The 27,534-nt window shown below is 40.1% G+C and overlaps 1 protein-coding gene and 1 pseudogene across 1 annotated transcript; one reads left to right on the forward strand and one right to left on the reverse strand.

Annotated features, from left to right (window-relative positions):
* The first annotated feature begins 550 nt into the window (after nt 1-550).
* LOC104104871 (ubiquitin-like protein 5) lies at nt 551-3,007 on the forward strand. Its single transcript, XM_009613057.4, has 2 exons — nt 551-849; nt 2,746-3,007. Exon 1 carries the CDS (start codon nt 615-617, stop codon nt 834-836), a length of 222 nt encoding a protein of 73 aa, XP_009611352.1. The 5' UTR covers nt 551-614; the 3' UTR covers nt 837-849; nt 2,746-3,007.
* A 2,132-nt stretch (nt 3,008-5,139) lies between these two features.
* Nucleotides 5,140-25,750, reverse strand: LOC104104874 (phenylacetaldehyde reductase-like; annotated as a pseudogene).
* Nucleotides 25,751-27,534: the final 1,784 nt, after the last annotated feature.

Consider the following 27,534-nt stretch of genomic DNA (forward strand, 5'->3'; position numbering starts at 1 on the left):
TAAATATATGGGCCCAGTCACCTGCCATGTGAACCTTTTATTATTATATGATTTTAATAGATGCATCTATTCTATAATCATATGTGCATTTTGACTTTTGCAAGATTACATGCTCAAATTATTAGAGCAAAGTTCTAAAATATAAATTATGATAATTTATCTTGATAATGCTGGTTTAAATCCAAGTTGGTTTACTAAATTACTTTTATTTCGTAACATAAATATTTTTTTTAGGTGAAAATTATTTTATAAACTTTAATGGACAAAATATCCAATAGGGCGAAATAACCACCGTCATAAAAAAAAAAAAAAATTCTCTTTTAATTGTGGGATTAGGATTAGGAAGCATCTATTCCCATTCAAAGTTGAATATGACATGTTAAGGTACCCCCTAGGCAGCAATATTCTATTTTCTATTACAATATGTACCCCTCGTCCCAAATTTTTATAAGCTAACTAAAGTGAAACTCTCCCTCTAATCCAAGGGTAGTTTTGTCCATTCATACAAGGGCGGCGAAGACCCAACACAATATATATTGACCCTTCGACCTCTACAGAAATCAAAATATTAGGTTTTGCGTTGTTCATATCAAAAGCGAACAAAAAAAGAGAAGATGATAGAGGTGGTGTTGAACGATCGATTGGGGAAGAAGGTGAAGGTGAAGTGCAACGAAGATGACACCATCGGCGACTTGAAGAAGCTGGTTGCTGCTCAGACTGGTACACGCGCCGACAAGATTCGTATCCAGAAGTGGTACAATGTCTACAAAGACCATATTACCCTCAAGGACTACGAAATTCACGATGGCATGGGCCTTGAGCTCTACTACAACTAATTCAAACCAATAGGTAATTTTTGGAATATACTAGAATTGTGGCGATTTGAGTTTTTGTTTGAGTTAAGGAACTTTTGTAAATATGAATTATGATTGAGTTTTTACTCCCCTTTTTGATCAGCTGATGGGTTGATTTTATGAATTATGATGTTGTGTTTAGTTGATATTTGTGTTTGATCTGTTTTTTTTATATGTTTTGGTTGGCATGGAATTGATTTGTTAATTTGCGTATGTGATTGATTTTTTACTTCCCCTTTTGGTGATTTGTTGTATGTATATGTTGTTAGGTATACGAAAGTTTTATGCAGTTTGAGTGTTTGGTGGTCTGAACTGTTGTAGTATTCGTGAATGCATCCCTCTGTATTTTGACGGGGGCTGTGCCAAAGCTTTGAGAAATCCTCTTTTATTCAAATTGTAAGATGTGGAAAAGGTGTTTATTCCCAACTGGTTGTTGCAACATGTTGCTAAAACTATGTAGCACGGTATCAAATATAGTAGCGCATACACTTTTATGATACCATCAAGTTGGTAACCCTCAGGGGTTGGCCTGGTGGCAATTGACTTGAGCCTTGGGGTTTGCTCCCTTTCAAGGTCTCAAGTTCGAAACCTACTGGGTGCAAACAATTTCTGAGGGCCATCGGACTGGGTAAAACCTGAATTAATCGTGGTGCACTTGCGGGAAACTTCTTGCCGAGGGCCTGTGCACCCCCGGGATTAGTCGGGACTCAAAGAGACTCGGACACCCGGTGCAAAATCAAAATGATACCATCAAGTTGGTGTCTTTTCTCTTTTACAATAACAATAACAATGGCTCAGCTTGATACAAGTTGGTGTATTCTCTCTTTTAGTTGTAAAAAAATATCTTGACATTGTACTGATGTGTTTTTTTTTTTTTTTGTTGTTGGTCGCTTGAGTCCTTGTTACTTGGGTACCATAACCTTCAAACTGTTTATGATTCGGAAAGTTAGAAGTTATGCAATCTTCTACTTTGAGTTATTTCGGCTGTTTTTGGTGACAGCAATGTACTTATGACTAATGAAATTGGTGAAATATGCTCTCAAGTTATTAAAGAAAATGCCTTTTAGTGCCATATTAGGATGTATGCAAAATATATAAAAACGAACAAAGAAAGAAGTTATCTCCTAATAATAGTGTCTTCGAGTCTTGACTACTTTTCCGCGCGTCCTTGCTACATCGTTGGTGCCCAATGCTTCTTTATTTGGGTAGCAGCGGCTCAATAAAAAAGAAAAAGTTACATTCCCTATTGAACTTTAAAAACCATGAAATAATGCGTAATATCAAACTATATCAGAGCACTGACTCCCTTGGTGCTCAATGCTTGTCTATTTGGGTAGCAGGGGCAACTGCATATGCAGCCTTACCCACCCAAGATATTTGTACTCAATAAAGCTCACCGCCATTACTGTGATGAGGCAAGCACAATGAGTGGTTTTACTCACGGTGCTTTATAGAATTAAGAGTGCCTAGTCTTTGGGTATCGGTGAGCTGTTGGTTTAGGCTTCCTAGAGAATCATTTGTCTTTAGAGCAAAGCACCTTGAATAGGATGTGTGGACGTAAAATGAAACCAGGGATATTCCATGAATGCTCAATGTGAGACATTCTATGTGGAAGACAAGGCATGTGGTTCTGTCCCCCATGTTGCCTTTGCTGTATTCTGAAATTTCAGAGGATTACTCTTCGGTAGAGTAATTGATACATTGATGACATTTCTTTATAGTAGACCACTTATTTTGTAACACTGTAATAAAGGATCTTCTACTGAATTGCTGGTGTGATATTGCGGGAGCAAGTTTTGGTTTGATTGTGTTTCCAGTGCATTGTTTACTGTAGCATATCTATGTATTACTCTTTGCCGTTTATATTCATTATTTCCATTTCTTATTTTAGGTTTATTTTGTGATGGAAATACACTGGGGACGTATCTGAGGTACCATGTTCTGAATAAAAGCTTTATCGTTGGTTTGTAATGAAAAGTTTGACATATTTAATCGACTCTAAGGAAAATGCTCAACTTTGTGAATGCTATGTAACTGGTTGGTATTTTACCTTGTGTGCAAGGAATTATATCTGTGCTTAGAGATTTTCTCACTAGAAAAACTGAGGCTGGATGTTACCTTTGGCTATGTAAAATAATAGAATTTGTGACTGAGCTTCCTTGTTCTTTTTTTGTTTGTTTGTTTAAAGTAAACTGTTGGCTTACCTCTAAAAAGAATCTGAACTAGATTCCAGACATTTTAACAAATGCAGAACATTTTTAATCTCATGGGTCAGGTTTTGGGATGGGTAAAATTATTTGGGTCATGGGTTCTTCTTTTACTTCAAATTAACGATTGATATTGTATGAAACAAAATGAAAGTGGAGTGATTTTGTAGTTAGAAAAATAAGTTTGATGATTTTACGGCATGTGTACTTTATGTTCAGATTCAGTGACCTTTTGTGAAATTAATCCAAAAGCACTGCTATCATGGTAAATATTTAGTTCGACTGATACTGGGAAATTTAATAGAGCCTGAGTACTATTTCAATTCTAGGTTTATTTTGGGTCTAATAACTCGGTATCCAAAATCTATTGGCTAAAATAGTTAAGATTTGCGTCGCACATAGCCTACCAAAGTAGTCGGTACTCCGTCCAGAGTTCAAGCAAACTGAGAAAGTATCAACAAGCTAAAGAAACCTTATAATAAAAAAGTCGTATGAGATTGTTTCTTGTTGCATGCTCCTGTCCAAGATTGTGTCACATTTTGGAAACTTCCATTACATCAAAACCTTTATCCAGGATTGGAAAAAACCGCATAATTAGTTCCACTGATTGGGTCTTGGATATGTCCTTTTCGTATAGTGTCATACGAGACTTCATGACGTTTGGACAAGAACGCTTTAGGATAATACTTCCTCCATTTTATTATTTGGTAATTGGTAATAACCTGTGAAATTACCGTTAACAACTAAACTTTACACACTTAAAAAAGAGCATCCAGTGTTATAACCCTCTTCTAGGAAGGTTGTTCTTAACAACTAGACCTCGAAAGCTATATGAATACAAGGCAGAGTTCACTATTGAGTCCCAAACTAGTTTCATAATCTATTAATGAAACAGTTGTTCCTAAGAGTAGTCCTGTATCTATGCAGTTCACCTATGCTTTTCCTAAGCTCATTCTGAATCCACTTCATAGTATACTCAGTATTTACAGTGGCATTCCTGAACAATTACCAGGTGTGATAGATCATTTCCTTCTTATATTGCCGCCAATGTCTTCTTTTGAACAATTCTAAATTCTGCATGATCCCTTTCTTCTGGATGGGAATCCCAGCCTAACTAATCAGTGCATTTCTCACTTGAGTTACCCAATTACATTCTGCAAATAGATGATACTGTGTTTCAGGAACACCTTCCTCACAAAGACAACAATTTCCATCATCAACCTGTATATTCAGCCTCTTTTGTTAGCAGTTTGTCATGGTAGGCAAGCCACACAATTACTCTTTGCCTTGGCATCATAACTGATTCAGTCAGTCTCCTTCACTCTATTTTGTTCCCCGAGCATAGCTACATAGCTTTTAGTCACAGAGTAAGTAATCACCCTTTGGAGTTAATGTGTACTTCCCTCTATGATACCAGCTTATCATTTGCCCTTTCAACGACTTTAATTTTCTCCAATACCAACTGCTATCTGTTCCCATATATTTGATGGGCGTAAAATTTAAGAAATAAATTTGGCACATACTAAAAGAACTTTAAAACTTGTGATTTTGGATATATCAAAATATATCTTTAGCTATAAAGTATGTCACTAAAGTTAAAATCAACAACAACAACAACCCAGTATAATTTCACTAGTGGGTCTATTCTGGGATAGAGAGGCTGTTTCCGATAGAAACCCGGCTCCCTCCCTCCAAGAACTCCCCACCTTACTCTTTGGGTGACTTGAACTTACAACCTCTTGGTTGGAAGTGGAGGGTGCTCACCACTAGAGCAACCCACTCTTGTCTTCACTAAAGTTAAAATATAATAAATTTTTAAATATAGAATTATGTCATTCTTTTTAAATTATACCGAAAAAAAAAAGAAGTGTCATATAAAATGAAGCATAGTGCTTGAGGAACATACTATTAGCCTAATACAGGAATAAATTATTGTGATGATTACTTTTTTAGGATAATAATGGTTCTACCAATATTTTACTCGAATTCTTGGTATCAAACTATAGTGGTCTTTGACACCAAGTACGTACAACAACTGTCTGGAAACTCTAGGTGAGAGTTTAGATGTTGAGGAAGTTCTTCTCGATCAAGCTTTCAACAGTGTCCTTCACGCTCAATTCAAGACATGTGTAATTGATGCCTAAAGTGTTTGCTCTTTCCCCTGATATTTGAAAGGTTGGTGTAAGGGGCAATCCATTTTCAAAACTACATCCAAACCTCAAAAGTTGCTTTAAATAGAACAAAATAATTCTTAGTAGAACTATTTAACCATAAGAAAGTGAAACATGAATGACTATAATAGGCATTTAAAATCAGCTTATTTTGAAAAATATTTTCTCAAAAGTACTTTTGGTGAGAAATAAGTTTTGTTTGGTTAATAAATTTGAAAATCACTTTTGAGAAGCAATTAATGTTTGGTTAAGCTTTTAAAAACTGCTTCTAAGTGTATTTTTTTCAAAAGTATTTTTGGAGAGAAACTACTTTTTTTTGCTTCTCCAAAAATGCTTCTGCTTCTCCTTAAAAATATTTTTTTTTCCTTCTAAAAGCTTGGCCAAACACTACAACTTTGAAAAAAAAAGCATTTAAAAAAAGAAGAAGAAGTGATTTTGGCTTTATAGAAGCTTGGCGAAACAGCCAGTGTGTAAATAGTCCACTTTTAATCCCAAATGATTATTTTAACTTATTTATTATAACAAGAAATGACAATACTTACTTCCCAGGGATAGTGATGGAAGGGTAAAGCTTTTGTACAATCTTCAAAAGCGAAGAGGAGTAACCGTTTACCCCAACTAAACAATATCTTCCATTTGCTGAAGGAACCTCAAATGCTAGAATATGTGCATTAGCAACATCCCTAACGTCGACAAATTTATAAATTCCACCAGTCCATGCTTCTTTTCCTTCATCAAATTAAGACAATGTTTTAAAAATGCAACTTTGCATTTATTATCAAAAGGATATCTGAAGGGGTCACATGACAGTTGAACAAGTTTACCTTCTTTTATGAAGTTAACTATAGACTCGCAAGAGGAATTGAGCGTAGGCTGTAGAAGTGGACCAATGACTAGACCTGGATGAAGTGTAACCAAATCAATCCCATTCTCTTTCGCAAATTCCAAAGCTGCTTCTTCAGCCAGGGTCTTGGAGAGTTGATACCATTGCTGCAAACAAAATAGACCTTTAATTAAGAGAATGCTGATATATTCTATTACTTTCTCGTATATAAGGACACATACTTAGCATCTCAATACAGATAACGCTTTGTTTCACACTTGGTACAACAGGGAGTGCAGAATTAAGTAAATTTCTGGTATAAGAACCATATCTTACTTGGGCACATTAAGTTCAGATAGCACGCGCACACACAAATACTAATGTGTGTGTGCAGAGGCGGACCTATGTGTTACAGTGAGGGGTCACCGGAACACGTAAGTTTCGGCAGAAATCTTGTATATGTATATCCTTGAAAACGGTTACTTTAAAGCACTTGGCACCCTGAACACTAAAAGCCTTTAGGAGACACTGGTTGCGCTGAACACTATACCCCCGTCGCGTAAAAATCCTAGGTCCGCCTCTGTCGGTGTGTATCCTTAACAGATTTAAAAATCCCAACAAATAAGCTATACTATTATATAGAAGGAAATAGCTTTGATTTTAGTGATGGTAAAGCTTGATTCTGTGACATAATGCAACGTCTAAAAAGATGGTCAAACAAGATCCAAACCTCTTGCTATATTAATCAAAGGATAAGACTCATCAAATTGAAAAGAACTACCAAAGTCACCTTCCTTTCCTCGCAGAATTCTGGGTCCGAATACCAAGTCTCATCAGCCACAGCTCCAGGGATCAACGGTTTTTATTGCATATAACAGAAGCAGTAGAAGAAGTTATCACCACTCTTCTGACTGATGGTGATTTGGCACATGATCGAACGACATTTAATGTTCCTTTTACAGCAGGTTCCACAAGTTCCTCCTGAAAGATATGGAAAAAGAGAATGTTTTATTTTTAAAGTTACATACAAAACATGCTCCTCTTTAAAGACATTTCTTGGACATCAGTACACTAATTTAATAGACAACTATGTATACGGTCAAAATCGAGTTTGTCATTCGTAAAATCAGTCAAGATTGGAACATAATGGACCGAGGGTCGTCATTATAATATCGAAGATATGATGTGAAGCCGGGTTATCGAGCTCAAGACCCAGACCGATCAATACCGAGCTCGGGTCAATATCGAGCTCGAGCCAATATCGAGCTCGAGTCAATACCGAGCTCGAGTCAATACCGAACTATGATGTGAAATGGTATTATCAAGCTCGAGATCCAGAGACCAACCAATACCAAGACCGACCAAGATCGAGCTAAGGGACAAAAAGCCGTTGTAGCCGCACTAGGGGAGAGAATCTCGGCGGGAATTAAGGAAAAACTATTTAACTAATCTATCATGGGATCCCTACTATGTATTTTTAATAATATCCAAAGTAGGATTACTCTACTATATTAAGAGGCTGTCATTTCTGTAAGGGGAGGACACTCAGACATCAATACACTCTCACATTTCAGAGATTATTGAGATTTACATATATATAATAAATATTATCCTTTTTTGGGGCTTTTTACATTGGCTCATCTTGTTCATTTATAAATCATTCTCTACTCAATTTGGTTATGCATTTCATTCCTTTTTTACAGTCAATATTCGATGTATTTCTACTTATTTTTCTATTTTGTACTAACTTATACCACGTATCCTTAGAACTACGTATAAATTCAACTCTATTCGATTTTCGGGTAAACAATTTGGCGCCCACCGTGGCACTAAGGATAACAGTGATTATTTGGTACGAATCTCTGCAAAACACACCATTTTACGCTTGCTTATGGAAGTATCTTTGATTTCAGATTAAAAACGACGAACTCTCAATTAATGGCCCTACCTATCGACAACGAAGCTGGCCTTCAAGATGAGAACAACAACCTGACGACCGGGGATGAAAGGCCACCAGTCGATCTCGATAGAGCTCGGGCCATAGATCCAATTGACGATAATTCGCATGTGCCATCGAGGCGAACCAGCGTTCCGACCCCGAAAACAACATTCATGGTGGAACTCGATTTGCAGTTCGAAATACCCAAAATGTTGGAGAAGACGGGATCAACATGCGTATGATTTTTGAAATATTGCAAGCTCAACAGGTAGCGATAGCTCAGTTGTAGAGCCAAACCCAGGCACCGAGCAGGGCCGAGCCCGGTCAACCCCGAGAAGTCACCCACGAAACGGGGTCAGCTGTAGTAAGATCAAATGAACAAGAATCGAGGACTAATCCCGAAATTATTAAGGTGTTAGAGGAACTGACAAAAAGAATTGAGTCGGGAGAAAAGAGGATTGAAGCAAACGATAAAAAAATAGAAAGTTATAACTCCAAGGTTGATCAGATCCCGGGGGCACCACCTATATTGAAGGGCTTGGATTCCAATAAATTCGTACAAAAGCCTTTCCCCCCGAGCGCGGCTCCTAAACCGATCCCCAAGAAGTTTCGCATGCCCGAAATTCCTAAATATAATGGAATGACCGACCCTAACGAATATGTCACCTCTTACACATGTTCCATTAAAGGGAACGATCTAGAAGACAATAAGATCGAATCCGTACTATCAAAGAAGTTCGGGGAAACCCTGTCAAAGGGGGCAATGATATGGTATCATAATTTACCGTCTAACTCTATCGATTCTTTTGCTATGCTTGCAGATTCTTTCGTAAAAGCACACGCCGGAGCCATAAAGTTCGAGACCAGGAAGTCGGACCTTTTCAGGGTAAGACAAAAAGACAACAAGATGCCAAGAGAGTTCGTATCTCGTTTCCAAACGGAACGAATGGATCTACCACTGGTCACTAACGATTGGGCTGTACAAGCTTTCACTCAAGGACTGAACGAACGAAGCTCGATGGCTTCACGACAGTTGAAGCAGAATTTGATCTAGTACCCGGCTATTACCTGGGTCGATATACACAATCGATATCAATCGAAGATCAGAGTTGAAGACGACCAGGTGGGTTCTAGGTCCATTATTAAAAGAGACATCGACCGAGAACCAAGGTCGAAAAAGGATTGATACCGGCCGTATAACGGAGATCGTAGGGGAAGCGAACCTAAGCGCAACTCCTTACGAGGCTAAAAGAGAAGTGATCGAGGCCAATGATCTCGGGGGCTGACGAACAAGAATGGGTTCGATAGGTATACCGGACCTAAGGAAGCACCACGGTTATCAGAATATAACTTCAACATCGATGCATCCGCCATCGTGTCGGCTATCGGACGCATCAAAGATACTAAGTGGCCTCGACCTCTACAGTCCGATCTGGCCCAGAGAAGTCTCAATCAAATGTGCAAGTATCATGGCACCCATGGCCACAAAACCGAAGACTGCAGGCAGTTGAGAGAGGAGGTAGCCCGGTCATTCAATGAAGGGCACCTTCGAGAATTTTTAAGTGACCGGGCCAAAAACCATTTCAAAAACAGAGATTTCAATAGACGGAACGAACAAGAAGAGCCACAACACATCATCCACATGATCATCGGAGGGATCGATGTCCCCAGGGGCCGGTGCTTAAACGCACTAAGATGTCTATTGTAAGTGAGAAGCGATCTCGGACTAAGGATTACACACCTAAAGAAACCATGTCCTTTAGTGATGAAGACGCGGAAGGAATCATGCAACCCCATAACGATGCACTGGTAATATATGTACTTATGAATAAAACTCAAGTTAAGCATGTGTTATTTGATCCAGGTAGTTCGGCCAACATCATACGATCAAGGGTCGTAGAACAACTCGGTCTACAGGACCAGGTCGTGCCCGCTACCTTGGTACTGAACAAATTTAATATGGCATGTGAAACTATTAAAGGCGAGATAATCTTGCCAGTAAATGTGGCCGGGATCATCCAAGAAACGAAGTTCCACGTAATCAAGGGCGATATGCGATATTACGCCATGTTCGGGAGGCCATGGATCCATAACATGAGAGCAGTGCCCTCGATCCTTCACCAGGTTATGAAATTCCGAACATCGGAGGGAATCAAAACGGTCTACGGGGAGCAACCAGCTGCAAAAAAAATGTTTGCCGTCGATGAAGTGATTCTGATATCTTCACTATCATCGACAAAAGGATCAGATTCGAAGGAGGAACAAGATGTTAAATAGCAATCACAAACGTCAGCCTCGACCCAACTAAAGAATCGGAAGACTGACGAAGATGATGACTATGGGGTCCCTCGATCCTTTGTGGTCCCTGATGATTCCAACGCTACCCAATCAACGGTCGAAGAACTAGAGCAAATCACGCTAATCAAACATCTGCCCAAGTGAAAGGTATACCTGGGCACGAGGTTAGATCCTGAGTTCAAGAAAAAGTTTATTCAATTTCTTATAGCTAACCTGAACTATTTCGCTTGGTCCTACCTTGATATGAAAGGGATCCCACCAGAAACGACCACTCATAAACTAAGCTTGGATCTGAAATTCCATCCGCTAAAGCAAAAAAGAAGGCCCCAGTCCTAGGTCAAACATGCCTTCATCAAGGACGAGGTAACCAAACTTCTTAAACTAGGATCCATTCGAGAAGTAAGATATAGCTAGCAAATGTGGTGGTGGTCCCTAAGAAGGGAAACAAACTTAGAATGTGTATAGATTATAAAGAACGGAATAAAGCATAACCTAAGGATTCTTTTCCTTTGCCTAATATCGATCGTATGATCGATGCCACGGCCGGCCACGAGACTCTCAGTTTTCTAGATGCCTACTCCGGGTACAACCAAATACAGATGAACCCGAAGGATCAGGAAAAGACCTCATTTATCACTAAGTACGGTACCTACAGTTATAACGTAATGCCATTCGGTCTAAAAAATGCTGGTGTAACTTATCAATGCCTAGTAAATCGAATGTTCGAAAAACAAATAGGAAAATCAATGAAAGATTATATTGATGACATGTTAGTTAAGTCCCTACGAGAAGAGGACCATTTAAAGCATTTATAGGAAACTTTCAACATACTAAAAAAGTACAATATGAAGCTCAACCCCGAAAAATGTGCATTCGGGGTTGGTTCGGGCAAGTTTCTTGGTTTCATGGTGTCCAATCGATGAATCGAGATCAACCCCGATAAAATTAAAGCTATCGAGGACATTAGGTAGTAGATAATGTGAAGTCCGTGCAAAGGTTAACGGGGAGGATAGCTGCCCTGGGACGATTCATTTCGAGATCCTCAGATAGGAGCCACCGATATTTCTCACTGCTTAAGAAGAAAAGCAACTTTGCATGGACTCCAGAATACCAGCAGGCTTTGGAAGAACTAAAGCGGTATTTATCGAGCCCGCCTCTGCTTCATACCCTGGAAGTGGACGAACAACTTTACTTGTACTTAGCTGTCTCGCAGATAGCGGTAAGTGGAGTCCTGGTTCGAGAAGAACGAGGTACGCAATTCCCTATTTATTATGTCAGTTGGACCTTAGGCGAGGCCAAAACTAGATATCCCCACTTAGAAAAATTAGCGCTTGCTTTAATAAGCGCCTCTAGGAAACTAAAACCATATTTCCAATGTCATCCGATACATATTGTAACAACTTATCCTCTTCGAAACATTTTGTACAAACCCGAGCTTTCGGGTCGATTGGCCAAATGGGCCATAGAAATCGGTGGATACAATATCGAGTATCGACCCCGAACCGCTATCAAATCTCAAATCTTGGCAGACTTTGTGGCTGACTTTTCATCGGCCCTCGTATCCGAGATTGAAAAAGAGCTACTGATAAAATCGGATACCTCTGCGGGAGTCTGGACCCTTTTCACGGATGGTGCCTCGAATGCGAGGGGTTCCGAATTAGGCATTGTACTAAAATCACCCACAGGTAATGTAGTTAGACAGTCTATCAGAATACAAAATTGACTAATAATGAGGCCGAGTATGAGGCCACGATTGCAGGTCTCGAACTAGCTAGAAGCTTGGGAGCGGAGGTCGTAGAGGCTAAGTGTGATTTCCTCCCCGTGGTAAACCAAGTTAACGGGACTTTTGAAGTTCGAGAAAATCAAATGCAGAGGTACTTGGATAAATTACAGGTGACTCTACATCAATTTAAAGAATGGACTTTGCAATATGTACCCCGAGAACAGAACAACGAGGCCGACGCTCTTGCAAACTTAGGTTCATCGGTCGAAGATGACGAACTCAACTCGAGGACTATCGTACAACTCATATGATCGGTGATCGAAGAAGGTCACGGCGAGAGAAAATCCACAATTCTAACCTGGGATTGGAGAAACAACTATATAGAGTACTTCAAGAACGGGAAGCTTCCATCAGATTCAAAGGAATGGAGAGCTTTGTGCATAAAGGCAGCACGATTCACCCTGTCCGAAGACGGAACGTTGTATAGAAGGACGTTCGATGGACCATTGGCAATATGTTTGGGACCAGGAGATACCGATTACATCCTACGGGAAATTAACGAAGGCACTTGTGGAAACCATTCCGGTGCCGATTCGCTGGTCCACAAAGCAATCAGAGCAGGGTATTATTAGACTGATATGGGCAAAGATGCGAGGGAGTTCGTTCGAAAATACGACAAATGCCAAAGGCATGCGCCCATGATTCATCAACCCGGGAAGCTACTCCAATCGGTCCTATCTCCATGGCCTTTCATGAAATAGGGAATGAACATCGTCGGCCCCCTCCCATCGGCCCCAGGCAAAGCTCAATTTATTTTGTTTATAACTGATTATTTCTCTAAATGGATTGAAGCAGAGGCTTTCGAGAAAGTCAGAGAAAAAGAAGTGATAGACTTCATTTGGGACCACATCATATGTCGATTCGGGGTGCCAGTTGAGATTGTATGTGATAATGGAAAATAATTCATCGGCAGCAAAGTAACTAAATTTCTCGAGGATCACAAGATCAAAAGGATCCTATCAACACTGTATCATCTCAGCGGGAACGGACAAGCCGAATCGACCAACAAAACCATTATCCAAAATCTTAAGAAGAGATTGATCGACGCCAAAGGAAAGTGGAGAGAAATACTACCCGAGGTCTTATGGGCATAACGTACAACATTGAAATCCAGTACCGGAGCAACGCCATTCTCGTTGGTCTATGGCGTCAAAGCTCTGATCCCGGTTGAGGTCGGAGAACCTAGCATCAGGTTTCGATATGCAACAAAGGAGTCGAATAACGAGACCATGAACACGAGCCTAGAATTATTGGACGAAAGACGAGAGGCCGTTCTCGTCCGATTGGCCGCCCAAAAATAGCGGATCGAAAGATACTACAATCGAAGAACAAATCTTCGACATTTTAAAATCGGGGACTTGGTACTAAGGAAAGTCACCCTCAACACCAAAAATTGGAATGAAGGGAAACTGGATCCGAACTGGGAAGGACCATATCAGGTTCTCGAAATCATCAGAAAAGGATCCTACAAGCTCGGCGTGATAAACGGAAAACAACTACTGATCAATTGGAACGTGTCGCACCTAAAATGATACTACTGCTAAGGTACGACCCTCCCATGTTAATTTGTATTTCGAAATTAACCCTTGCAGGTGTTCGACCAGAAACATGGATGGATTATTCAACTCGAAGCCTTTAGGTCTGAAAGCACGCGGTGCACTCTATTTTTCTTAGACCGGTTTTGTTCCAAATGGGTTTTTCGGCAAGGTTTTTAATGAGGCAACCATTGATCGTGCTAACTTAGAATAATTCAACAGTATCCGAGGCCTCTTTACAATCAACCTCGAATACTGGGGGGCATTGCCCTCGAATATATCGAGTTCGATGCAAGAACGTTACTTCATGGCAACTGGGTCTCTATATGAAAAATTTGTAAGGGCCAAATGGTCAAACGAACCATGCCCGCATTGTTTGCTCGAGCCTTGGCACAAAACATGAACACATGTATAATGACTTATAAAGAGAAATTTATTCTTTACCGATATCTCATATCTCAAAAAGATTCTTCTACTTCATGTTCCCGATCTATTATGTAAACATGCTTAAAGGCCGATCATGATCGAAGTTTGAATAATTACCCCATAAATCAGGGACTGCCAACTGAAAAATCAACTATATCGAGCTCCATATAGCCTAAGGGCTAATCTTTCTTTGAGTTCGAGCAAACACTCACTTGACCATTAAGCCTAAGAGCTGTTTTTCACTTCGAGTCCGAGAACTCATTCTCACTCAACCACAAAGCCCAAGGGCCACATTGATTCAAGTTTGAACTATTACCCCGAACCGGGGACTACGTGTCAAGCTTAAAAAGGCTACTCTGCTTCAAGTTTGAGCAAATCATTTCATTTGACATCTATCTATCAAGCCTAAGGGCCACCTCAGTTCGAGTTCGAACATTCACTCGGGGACTATCTATAAGAAACGGTCGAGTGCAGTACTTACTATCGGTCCTTACTATCTCAATCTTGGACCTCCGAATAATTATTCAATGCTAAGGCACTTTTTACAAGTTAACAAAAGGCGAAAGATTTAGAAGATATGAAAGGAATAAAGTTTTTATATTCATGTCAAAATAATTTACAAGTTCAAGACGGCCTGATCAAATTTCTTTACAAAAGACCAAAACGGTCTTATAAGAAACACAAAAAAATATAAAAAAAAATTAGTCCTCACCGGGAGCAGCATCTTCACCCTCGAGGCCCCCTTCACTTTCAGATCCACTCGCGCTCCCGGTATCATCATCATCGGGAAAGGCCAATACCCTGGCTTCGGTTTCAAGGTCCTTAGCTTTTTCGATCTAGGCTGTTAGATCGAAGCCACGAGCATGAATCTCTTCGAGAGTCTCCTTTCGAGACTGGCATTTAGCATGCTCGTCAACCCAGTTTGCCCGAGCCTGAGCAGCCTCAGCAACCTCCTTTGCTCGAACTTGAGAAGCTTCTACATTAGATCGATAAACGTCCACCATTGCATCAGCATTGGCCATCATTTTCTCGACCTCTGTTTGGCCGCTGCAAGTTTTGTGGCCAATCTCTCTCGATTAGAATTTGCTGAGCACAACTGAGACTGGAACTCCTCGATTGTCTTAGATTGCACCAAGGATTTCTCTTTTAAGCTTCGAAGTTGGCCCTCGGCCGAAGTCAGTTGAGTTCGGGCAGTCTCTTTTTCTGAGGTGAGGCGATCAATGTTCTTCTTCCACTCCTCGGCCTCCGATTTCACTACATCCACTTCAGCACAAAGCTGCCTAATCACATCGAACTTTTGCTCGACCTGTGGGACCGAATTATTAGCCACCAATCCCGAGTCAATATCATTAAATTCAAAGATTTTTTGTACCTGCTCGGCCAGCACAACTTGTTCTTTCCGAGATGCTTCCAGCTCGGCCCAAAGTCTTTTTACTTCCCCTTCTCTCTGCTCACTGAGAAGCTTTAAGGCATCTCTCTCCTCAGTAAACCTTCAAACTTCGGCCTCGTACCGGCTCAGCTTCCCTCGGGATTGGAAAAACGTCTCGTGATGAAGTACAGAAGCCTACAAAAATAAGAAGAGATTATACAAGGAAAGGAAAACACAAGTATGAAAGTTGGCAAGCAAGTATGAACTTACCCGATTCAGGGCCTGTTGGGCTTCGTTAAACAGGCAAGGCGCTCCTACCTCGCTCGAGCTCTTCTTCAAAGCCTCCAAGTCACTCGGACCGATAATATCTTTTATCTCGATAAAATAACCATGGAAAGGATCCTCCCCTCTGTGGGCCCCTTCCCCGTGACAAGTCTCCACAGCTTGAGCATCACGTATCATTGATTGGGAAAAGGAAAGGAAAGAGGGGGAATCCTCGATCTCTATCACCCCGAGTAGGTCTTTTGGGGCACAACCTTTGTCTTCGGGAGCCCCAAGCTCAGTTTGTGCACTGGCATTCACCGCCTCTTCGATGGTCTCTTTACCCCGAGGTAAAACATCCTCGGTCTCCCTCGGCTCGGGAACTTGGGTCGAAGTCCCCTCCTCGACTTCATCAAGCCTGGTCGGAGCAGTATCATCTTTCACCGATACCGAAGGATTCTGAGTATCGGTGTTAGCCCGGGCACGGGCCAAGAGCCCAGAATCACTTTCTTCTTCTTCTTCATCCCTTAGACTCAAGACCGACTCCATAGTCAAAGGGATTACGTTCACCTTGGGTTTAAGAGCCGCTCTCTTTTTGGGTTTTTGACCCTCGGTGTTCGAGGCCCTTTGTCTCTTAACCATCTTCTCTGGTTTTGAGAAAAGGCGGTAGAATTTCTTCATCACCTGATGGAGGTCTCATAACCGCATCTTTTCCAAGACCTACAAAGAAAGGAAAGTAAGTAAAAATTATGCCCAAAAAAATACTTGAAGAAATCGGTGAGCCAAGAGGAAGGCTTACCATGAGTACGAGCCTCCCACCGGCCCTTCGACAAATCGTGCCATGCACGCTCAGCATATGTTGACGTCGAAACCAGGCTCCTGACCTAATTCTCGAGATGGGTAACCACGCCCGGCATCCAAGCAACGGCTGTATCAAGAAAGGCACTAATAAGAAAAGGTGAAGAAGTAAAAGAAACAAAAGCTAAAAACGGAATCACACTTACGGTTCATATTCCATTTCTCGGGAAATGGCATACTCTCAGCCGGGATTAAGTCCGAGGTCTTCACTCGAACAAACCGGCTCATCCAACCTCGATCTTTGTCTTCATCTATGCTCTAGGTGAACAACTTGGTGGCCCGGTGTTGAAGCTTTATTAGCCCACCTCGGTAAAGATGAGGGTTGTATAATCTTACGAGGTGGTCGAGGGTAAAGGGAAGCTCGTAGATTTTGCTCACAAAGAAACGGAGTAGTATTACAATCCTCCAGAAAAAGGATGTATTTGGCTGAGGGTCACTTGGTACTTTTTGCAGGAGTCAATGATGACCGAATCGAGGGGACCCAATGTGAAAGGATAAGTGTAAACATTCAAGTACCCTTCAACGTGGGTAGTGATCGCTTCCTCCGGTGCCGGTATCACGACCTCTTTGTTTTCCCAATCATAATCTTTCTTCACCAAATCAATAAGGCTTTGGTGTATCGAGCATATGTATCTCGATACCGGCTCACATCGACCAGCAACCGATGAGGGTTTCTCGACCTTAAAGTCAGAATCGATAACACATCCTCCGAGAACGAGTTCTTCGAGGCATGGCTCCACCACCGGTTTCTCACCGGCCAGCCGAGATGAGGAAGTAGTCTCTTTCTGAGGAACGGTTTTAGATATCTTAGCCATCTAAATTTTCAAGAACAAAGAATATGGGAAATTGAAATATTTTGGTGTTTGGCAAAGAACAAGCAAAGAAATTCTTAAAGCTAGAAATAGAGAACGTTGGAGAAGGCGAAGAACTGTGAAGGTTGGAATGAGAAGAGTTGAAGGTAAAAGGTTTAAAATAATGAAGAAGGTGGCTATTTATAGATTTCGCAATGACGGTTCAAAATCGGCAGTGGCCGACCATCGTCTGATGCGCATTTGATGCCTTGATAACTGGACTAATGAGACATTTGTTACATACGTCATAATCGGGCTCGATGCAGACGTCAGTGTGTATCTAGTAAAAAATTGAAAAATCATATCATTTCTCGTCACATTCTTTCCGAGAAACGAGGGGACTATATGTATACGGTCAAAACTGAGTTTGCCCTTCGTATAATCAGCCAAGATTGGAACATAATGGACCGAGGGTTGTCATTATAATATCAAGATATGATGTGAAGCCGGGTTATCAAGCTCAAGACCCAAATCGATCAATACCGAGCTCGGGTCAATATCGAGCTCGAGTCAATATCGAGCTCGAGTAAATACCAAGCTCGAGCCAATATCGAGCTCGAGTCAATATCGAGCTCGAGTCAATATCGAGCTCGAGTCAATATCGAGCTCGAGGCAATATCGAGCTCGAGTCAATACCAAGATCGAGTCAATACCGAGCTCGAGTCAATATCGAGTTCGAGTCAATACCGAACTATGATGTGAAGTGGTATTATCAAGCTCGAGATCCAGAGACCGACCAAGATCGATCTTAGGGACAAAAAGCCATTGTAGCTGCACTAGGGGAGAGAATCTCGGCGGGAATTAAGAAAAAGCTATTTAACTAATCTATCATGCGATCCCCACTATGTATTTTTAATAATATCCAAAGTAGGATTGCTCTACTATATTAAGAGTGGCTATCAATTCTGTAAGGGGAGGACACATTGTACATTCAGACATCAATACACTCTCACATTTCAGAGATTATTGAGATTTACATACATATAGTAAATATTATCCTTTTGGGGGATTTTTACATTAGCTCATCTTGTTTATTTATAAATCATTCTCTACTCAATTTGGGTTTGTATTTCATTCCTTTTTTTTACAGTCAATATTCGATATATTTCTACTTATTTTTTTATTTTGTACCAAGTTATACCACGTATCCTTAGAACTACGTATAAATTCAACTCTATCCGTTTTTCGGGTAAACAGACTGCAACAAAGTAGGTTTCTAACCTTGGATTTTGCTGTGAGAGAAACAGGTGATGTTGTATGAAATACTCCTTCACAACCATCAATGGCAGGATCAAACGATTGCTCATCAAATAACTCAGCTTTGAATAGATGCAGCCTCTCTTTAGCTCCATCAAGGCTTTACAGGTGAACCACTTTTCTTGTATCCTCTGCGTGTTTATAACTAACATTTTAGAAGCACGGAAGCAACACCATGATCAGATAAAATTATTGCAGAATTTCTGTTATGTCCTGAATATCAAATGTATCTGAAACCACCTTTTGGATTTGACTAAAACAAGAACGAAATATACATAGCTGTCACACCCCTTTTCTACCCTAAAAGAATATGTGTGTTATTGTTGTGGGTTAAAGAGTTTTTCCAATTAAAGTGACAAATTTGAGTAGGGGTTATTTTATTTACAGAGTCGCCACTTGGAATTGATTTTTGGAATTCCAAGTCACCTTTTATTTGAATCCCTAGTCAAAGGAAGGTTTGACTCTGTTATTATTGGTTAGCGAAAACAAAATTCGGGTAAGGAATTCTGTTAACCGGGGAGAAGGTATAAGGCATTCCCCGAGTCTCGTGGTTCTAGCACGGTCGCTTTATTGACTACAACTTGGCTTGAATTAATTTTAGATAAACTGTGATTTATTGGTTTCCATGTTTTATCTGTCCGCTTTTATATTAAAATATAGAATTGTCTTTGAAACGAATCACGTGTGTGAATCCTTTTTGTTTATTGTGCCAAAATCATGTCACGTGTACGTGCACGCAATTAATAGCATTTTTTATTATATTTAAGGTTGTTTCGCCCAAAGCTGCACGAACGCATACCTTGATTTTAGTTTTGGGAATCGTAATTATGTCACGCGAATGTATATATAATCACGATGATTCAATTAATTATGAGTACGCCTAAAGCATTCTAGCGCATTCATGATTTGTTTCTTTCCTAAGTTTGAGATTATTGTGAAGGCCATGAATTATGGAATTACTTGTGGAAGAAGTGTATGATTTTAGATATTTGAATAAATAAACCATCATATACCAATACCCTACAACCCAACAATTGAAGCCCAAACTCATTAGGGTCCAAATCTTCCCAACTTTAAAGCAAGTTTGAATACCATATTTTTAAAAACATGATTAAGCATATAGCATTTAAGGACTAACTTATATTATTATTTATAAAGTTTAAAGATAAATAAATAAAATCACATTAAATAAGATAAAAAGAACAGAGGGAAGAATAAACCTTTAACACAAAATTTTCAATTAAATGAGTCTCCAAGAACAGGTACAATAACTCAGACGAACGTCGAACAAGCATAAGCAACGAATAACATCAAGCCTAGTGAACGGAGCTCCAACGGAATCCTCGACCTCGACTATTGACTCGTGTAAAAAAAGGATGTTATGAAGTATTTTTGTTGGGTTTTGGGTGATGACTTGTTGGATTTCTTGAAACAAAGACGAAGAAAGAATGACACGAGTAGAAATTCCCTTAGCATAGAACAAGAAAAAATAATTTCTCTCAATTCCCTCCTCCCTTCTTTTTTTCTCCTTCTCCCTCTCCCTCTCTCCTCACATTTCTCTTATATTTATAGAAACAATTCAGAATTTTTTCAGATTTGTTTTTTATTTTATTATTTTATTATTTTTTAATTAAAAAGAATTCCCACTTCCCATTTTTCTTCTATTTTTTACAAAAAAAATAATAATTCCCCACTTTCCTTTACTTCTTTTTTTTTAATTTCCCACTTTTTACTTTTTATTTATTTTTATTTTTCACTTATTTTACTTTTTTTTTTCTTTTAATTTCCACTTATCTTACTTTTCTTTTTTTTAATTTCTACTTTCTTTTACTTTTTTTTTAAAAAAATTCAGCTACCTTTACTTTTATATTTTAGTTCCAACTTCTTTTACTTTTCATTTTTTAAATTTTCACATTCTTTTAAAGGTCGGGAATGGTGTACCCCGAAAAATAAAAAGAGACTAGGGAATGGAGACCCTATGCCTAAAATGAAAGAAACTAGGGAGTGAAAACCCTATATTGACTAGGGATTGGTGTACCCTGATACTGGTAAGGAAATGTAACCAGGGGTTGGTATCGTGTATTACGGAAAAAGAATGTAATCATGGGATGGCGTCCTGTATTACTGAAAGGAAATGTAACCAGAGGATGACACTCTGTATTAAAGAAAAGAAATGTAACCAGGGGTTGGTGCCCTGTATTACTGAGATGAAAATGAATCCCCTGGGCGAAAAGGTTCTACCTAGGTTAAATTATGAAAAGCGAGCCTCGGCGAAGAGTACTTCTACCCAGAATATGAGCTGGATCTCCCTAGGCGAAAAGTTTCTACTTGGGTTAAACTACGTAAAACAACCTGAGCGAAGAGTACTTCTACCTGGAACTATGAGCTGGATCCCCCTAGGCGAAATGGTTCTACCTAGGTTAGGCTACGTAAAACAACCTGAGCGAAGAGTACTTCTACCCGGAACTATGAGTTGAATCCACCTAGGCAAAAAGTTTCTACCTGGATTAAGCTACGTAAAACATCCTGGGCGAAGAGTACTTCTACCCGGAACTATAAGCTGGATCCCCCTAGGCGAAAAGGTTCTACCTGGGTTAAGCTACGTAAAACATCCTGGGCGAAGAGTACTTCTACCCGGAACTATGAGTTGGATCCCCCTAGGCGAAAAGGTTCTACCTGGGTTAAGCTACGTAAAACATCCTGAGCGAAGAGTACTTCTACCCGGAAGTATGAGCTGAATCCCCCTAGGCGAAAAGGTTCTACCTGGGTTAAGCTACGTAAAATATCCTGGGCGAAGAGTACTTCTACCCAGAACTATGAGTTGGATCCCCCTAGGCGAAAAGGTTCTACCTGGGTTAAGCTACGTAAAACATCCTGGGCGAAAAGTACTTCTACCCAGAACTATAAGCTGGATCCCCCTAGGCGAAAAAGTTCTACCTGGGTTAAGCTACGTAAAACATCCTGGGTGAAGAGTACTTCTACCCGGAACTATAAGCTGGATCCCCCTAGGCGAAAAGGTTCTACCTGGGTTAAGCTACATAAAACATCCTGGGCGAAGAGTACTTCAACCTGGAACTATGAGCTGGATCCCCCTAGGCGAAAAGGTTCTACCTGGGTTAAGCTACGTAAAACATCCTGAGCGAAGAGTACTTCTACCCGGAAGTATGAGCTGGATCCCCCTAGGTGAAAAGGTTCTACCTGGGTTAAGCTACGAAAAATAACCTGAGCGAAGAGTACTTCTAGCCGGAACTATAAGCTGGATCCCCCTAGGCGAAAAGGTTTTACCTGGGTTAAGCTATGTAAAACATCCTGAGCAAAGAATACTTTTACCCGGAACTATAAGCTGAATCCCCCTAGGCGAAAATGTTCTACCTGGGTTAAGCTACGTAAAACATCCTGGGCGAAGAGTACTTCTACCCGGAACTATAAGCTGGATTCCCCTAGGCGAAAAGATTCTACCTGGGTTAAGCTACATAAAACATCGTGGGCGAAGAGTACTTCTACCCGGAACTATGAGCTGGATCCCCCTAGGCGAAAAGGTTCTACCTGGGTTAAGCTACGTAAAACATCCTAAGCGAAGAGAACTTCTACCCGGAAGTATGAGCTGGATCCCCCTAGGCGAAAAGGTTCTACCTGGGTTAAGCTACATAAAACATCCTGGGCGAAGAGTACTTCTACCCGGAACTATAAGCTGGATCCCCCTAGGCGAAAAGGTTCTACCTGGGTTAAGCTACGTAAAACATCCTGGGCGAAGAGTACTTCTACCCAGAACTATAATTTGGATCCCCCTAGACAAAAAAGTTCTACCTGGGTTAACCTACGTAAAACATCCTGGGCGAAGAGTACTTCTACCCGGAACTATGAGCTGGATCCCCCTAGGTAAAAAGGTTCTACCTGGGTTAAGCTACGAAAATGAGAGGTATGAACAGTAGTGATGCATGCTAAAAATAAAGGAAAGTGGAGAGTTTGAGGAAACTTACCTTGGTGACATTCGTCTTTTAAGAGTCTCCATTCTGCACTGCTTTGTTCCTGCTGTAAACAAAGAAAAATTATGAGTTTTAAAAGTGGCGGTCGGTTTGTGGTCTTGATGACTTTGGCAGCTTGGCTTTGTGCCCATCTTCTTTTGATGATTATTTCAACTTGCCATTAGATGTTTCGTGAATACCACATATATTTCTGGCCCTAGAGAGCCTTTGACTTTTCAAACTTTTACATGACGGTTGGTCGAGTGGAACTTAACCTTTTCAACTTTATTTTGCCTTTATGGCATTTCAGTTTCGACTTCTTTCCTCCAAAATTTTCAATTTCAGAGCATTGGGGAACCTTTGGCTTTTCAAACTTTCCCAAAACGGTTAGCCACTTGGGACTTAACCTATTCAACTTCATTTTGCCTTGTAGAAACTTTTAATTTGATTTCCTCCTTTCGAGAATTTTTTATTTCAATGCATCAGCCACCATGGCCAATTGGGGTTGACTTGATGCCCCTGCCAAGGCTGGGTGCCTCTTGAATATTAGCTTGTATCAAACGAAAACCCTGTAAATCAGTCTTGCTATTCCCTATTTGCCTTAGTTTTGGAATAGAGTTAGACCGAAAGGGATTCAAAGAACAACAAATAATAAAATGGACAATGAATTTAGACAAGAGATATCCCTTTCGGGGGAAGGAAAGAAGGACTTATCTGGAGTATATGAGGACTTCAATGAATATGACATGCCTTTTGGACTGGATGCCCGATCTGTGTCCACTGTATGACTCTCAGAAATTGATCATAACTTTTGCCTTGAAACCGAGAAACCTTGCCTCAGACTGTGTTAATACCAATAGGTGTGAGGATCCTCTTTTAGATCGGTGGCACCCTTTGCGGGTTTTCACCAATTGACCTCTGTCATTTCTCTTCTCGCTATCGCCCTATAGTGCTCTTTACGAGTTTTCACTAACAAGACTCTTATTTTGGTTTCTTTACTCACCATCGCCTTGTAGTGCCCGTTAGAGTTTTCACCAATAAAAATCTCTCATTTTAATTCTCTAATTTTGTTGTATCAGATCCAAGTGATTGTATCCTCCAGTTCTTGAACATTCTCGTTGATTGATCGGAAGGACTTAAAAGGGATTTGGGTAAAAAAGATTTGGATTGAGTTACAACTTTGGAACCTTTCAGGCGAAACCATCGCCGAACCATTGTAACATCTGCCCCAGTTTTAACTTTTGGGAAAATGTGGATTTTTGTTTTGGTGTGACTGAACCCCAGAGAGAGGCTGCCTATGTATCCTTTTGGAATCAAGTCAAACGTAGTTCAATGAACCCTTTTTTATTTTCTTTTATTTTTCTTTTTCTTCTGTTTTGTTTTCTTTTCTCTTTCTTTTTCCTTTTTTTTTTTTTACATTTTCATTCATTTTTTTTATTTCAATAATAACTTCCAAGTTTCAAAGAGGGTAATCAAACAAAAGGGAACCGGCTCAAAGGATTTGCAAAGGGTTGATAGTACTTGGATAGCGAGAAAGAAAGCCTTCTTCATCCCAACCGGAGAACATTAATGTTATATAAAGGATCAAACATAGTACATTTTGACTACACTTGCATTGACAGTTGTTTCATGGACATTTCCTTCGATGCTTCCCAGGTACAACGCTCTCTTTTGGTAGTAGTCTCGTTACAATGTATGGACCTTTCCAATCTGGAGCCAATTTTCCCTTAGTTGTTCTGATTCTTTGTTTTATTTCCTTAAACTTATCTTCATTGGATTCTGACTCTTGAATCATTATTTCAAAGTCTGACAGTATTTTAGGATCTGGGCATGAAGTTCGCAAGCATGCCATGTCATTAAAATCTACATTTAACAGAACTGAAAAGAGAATAAGAAAAGTGACAAGATTAAGAAAAGATACATTCCTAGACAATGAAATATTAATTTCATTTGATTTTTTTTAAAAATTTTAAAGATAGAAAGGTTTACATCGGAAAGTAAGACAACAAAGTTAAACATCCGGATCACACCCTGAAATAATCCGAACACGGAAAGGATAGCAAGACCAGCTACTGAGACTCTCGTCTGATAGGAAACTTTCAGGTTTGGCGACTGTTTTTTGGCTTTTCTTCTGTCTCGGCAATGGATGCAATGGCCTTCAGTGCGGATCAAATTCCTCATTTTCACAAATTATTCCAACTACTGGCCCAGTGTTGTGAGCAGGCAAGGGATTGTTTGTCACATCATGAGCCTCTTCATCCTGAAGAACTATTGCCTTGATCTCGATGAGGTCTTCCACTGCTCTTTTGAGAGTCCAACAATCTTCAGTTTCATGTCCCACTACTCCGGAGTAGTATTCACATCTAGAATCAGCTCGGTGCGAGGGGGACTCAGGGTTTGGTCGGTTCGAGGCCACTGGCTGCAGCAGACCTAGCCTGACTAACTTTTTGAACAAGCTAGAGTATGATTCACCAATAGGGGTGAACTGATTCCTTCTAGGGGCTCTCTTGGGCGAAGATTGTATTGGGGAACATTTGGTTGGGGATTATATGGAGCTTGGTAGGGACGAGCATTTTTGGGAGGTGGAGCTTGGTTTTGTGTATAATGTTATGACCGCGTGTAAGACTGCGTGTTCATCACTGCATAGAGATGCGGTGCCACGACATAAGGAGCATCTTGATAGGGATAATAGTGTTGTGGGACCTCAGGAAGCATATATGATTGGTTGAATGTCATGCGGGGGGCCCTCGAGCTAGAAGCCATAATGGCTCTCTCTTCTCTCCCGAATTTGTTCATCAAACCCCCCGAACTATTCTGAACGGTCTGTGATGCGGCCTTAAAAGCAGCTTGACTCAAGATTTGGCCCGTTTTCAAACCAATTTCGACCATCTACCCAATTTTGATAGCCTCAGCGAATGGTCTACCCATAGCAGACATCATGTTCTTGAAATAATCAGGCTCTTGAGCCTCTAGAAAAATAGTGATCAACTCATGAATATCCATGGGTGTCTTAACTCTAGCCGCTTGCTCCCTCCACTTGATGGCATACTCCCTAAAGCTTTCCGTCGGCTTTTTCTTCATATTGGACATGGAATTGTGATATGGTGCAATATCAATGTTGTACTGGAATTGTTTGACGAAAGCCTGGGCCATGTCGTCCCAGACATGCTAGTGAGAGATATCTTGGTCAATGAACCATTCAGAGGCTACCCCCACAAAACTTTCCCCAAAATAAGCCATAAATAGTTTTTCTTTTCCACCTGCACCCCTCAGCTGGTTGCAATACCTTTTCAAGTGGGCGATAGGGTCGCTGTGTCCATCATACTTCTCAAATTTTGGGGTCTTGAACCCTGGTGGCAAATGGATGTGAGGGAACATGCATAGGTTACTGAACGAAACACTTTTGTGACCACCTAGTCCTTGCATGTTCTTTATATTTTGTTCAAGACTTTTTATTTTCCTTGTCATCTCATCTATCTCACCTGTCTTGGCAGGTTTTCATTTTTCACTAGTGACTCGTACTAAGGAGTCTGATTGTATAGAGCCGAGAGCCTGAAATCCATATTTGGAGAGTCGTATTGGCCATCATAAGCCTGAGGTAGTGGCTCGTTATTTGGCCTCGCCACAGGAGGTGGTGGCGGGATTGTATATACCGGTGCGCCAGACACGACGAGAGGGGTGTTCCTAACCGGTGCGACTGGAGGTCGCATATTAGAGGTACCAGGGGCAGCATGGAGGGTGTAGTTTGGCACATACCCTGGTGGTAGAATGTGATCGCTCACTACATGGAGCGGTGGTTGAGTAGCCCGGGGTACGGTGAAAGTTCCCTCTGAGGGATCCTGGGGTGGAGGCTGACCGAAAACCCAAGCTTGATATACATCAGACAGTTGTTGTCTCAATTTTCTTACTTCCTCCGACTCTTGCTCAACTGACGGACCCTGGGGATTGTCACTGACCAACTCGATTTCATCATTGTTATCCATTACTATTGTTCCCTTTGATATGGTGAAGTAATGATGTGTTGCCAGTTTCACCATAAAACCAACCACCTTAAGCTTACTATATAAGAGACAACAAACGTGTTAGGATTAGGCATTTTATAGATATGAATCACACGTAATATGCCACGCTCCTAACATTATCACCATTTGTTTTTCACTCACGCCTCATTTTGATCCCTCATCTTAGAATCGTTGAAAAATATTTTGATCGAACCTTTTGGGGATTGCCTACGTATCATGTCGCCGCATGAATCAGATCATTACGTAGTTTAGGGAGATCGGGAATAGACTGACCCATTTTTCTTTTTTTTTCTTTTTTTTTTATATAAAGACTTTTAAATATATATTTTTGAGTTTTTATTTTTATTTTTATGGAATTTTGATTTTTTTTAAAAAAATAAAGAATTCTAAAGAGGGAAGAAAATATTTTGGATTTTGATTTGAAAATTATTTTTGTTCTTTTTTTTTCGAATGAAAGACTTCAGAAAAGAAGAAAAATATTTTTGGATTTTTTTTTTTTCTGGATTTTCTAAGGAAAGAATTCTAGAGAGGGAATCAAGGAAAGGGAAACTATTTTTGAATTTTCCTTTTTTTTGAAAATTGGGGCCGGAACCGATGAGGTTTGGCTACGTATCTCACATCCGGTGAGAATCAGACCCGCGTAGTTCAGTCAAATCTGGAAATAAAGTAAATAAACTAACTCTTTTTGTTTTTACTCATACAAATCATCCCATAAAAGCTCATAACAAGAAAAATATTTTGGATTTTTTTTTTTTTGGATTTTTTTTTTGAATCTTCCGAAGAAAAACTTTTTTAAAAAAGAAAGAAAATATTTTGGATTTTTTTTTTGTAAATTTAAAAAGACAGAAAATATTTGTTTTTTGGATCTTGAATATTTTTTTTTGAATTTAGGGAGAAAGATTTATTTTTTTTTTA

Source organism: Nicotiana tomentosiformis, chromosome 1 (genome assembly GCF_000390325.3).
Source record: "Nicotiana tomentosiformis chromosome 1, ASM39032v3, whole genome shotgun sequence".
Lineage (NCBI taxonomy): Eukaryota > Viridiplantae > Streptophyta > Magnoliopsida > Solanales > Solanaceae > Nicotiana > Nicotiana tomentosiformis.

Excerpts from the sequence above, each read along its gene's own strand:
- LOC104104871 (XM_009613057.4), top strand. The coding sequence starts at position 615 with ATGATAGAGGTGGTGTTGAACGATCGATTGGGGAAGAAGGTGAAGGTG.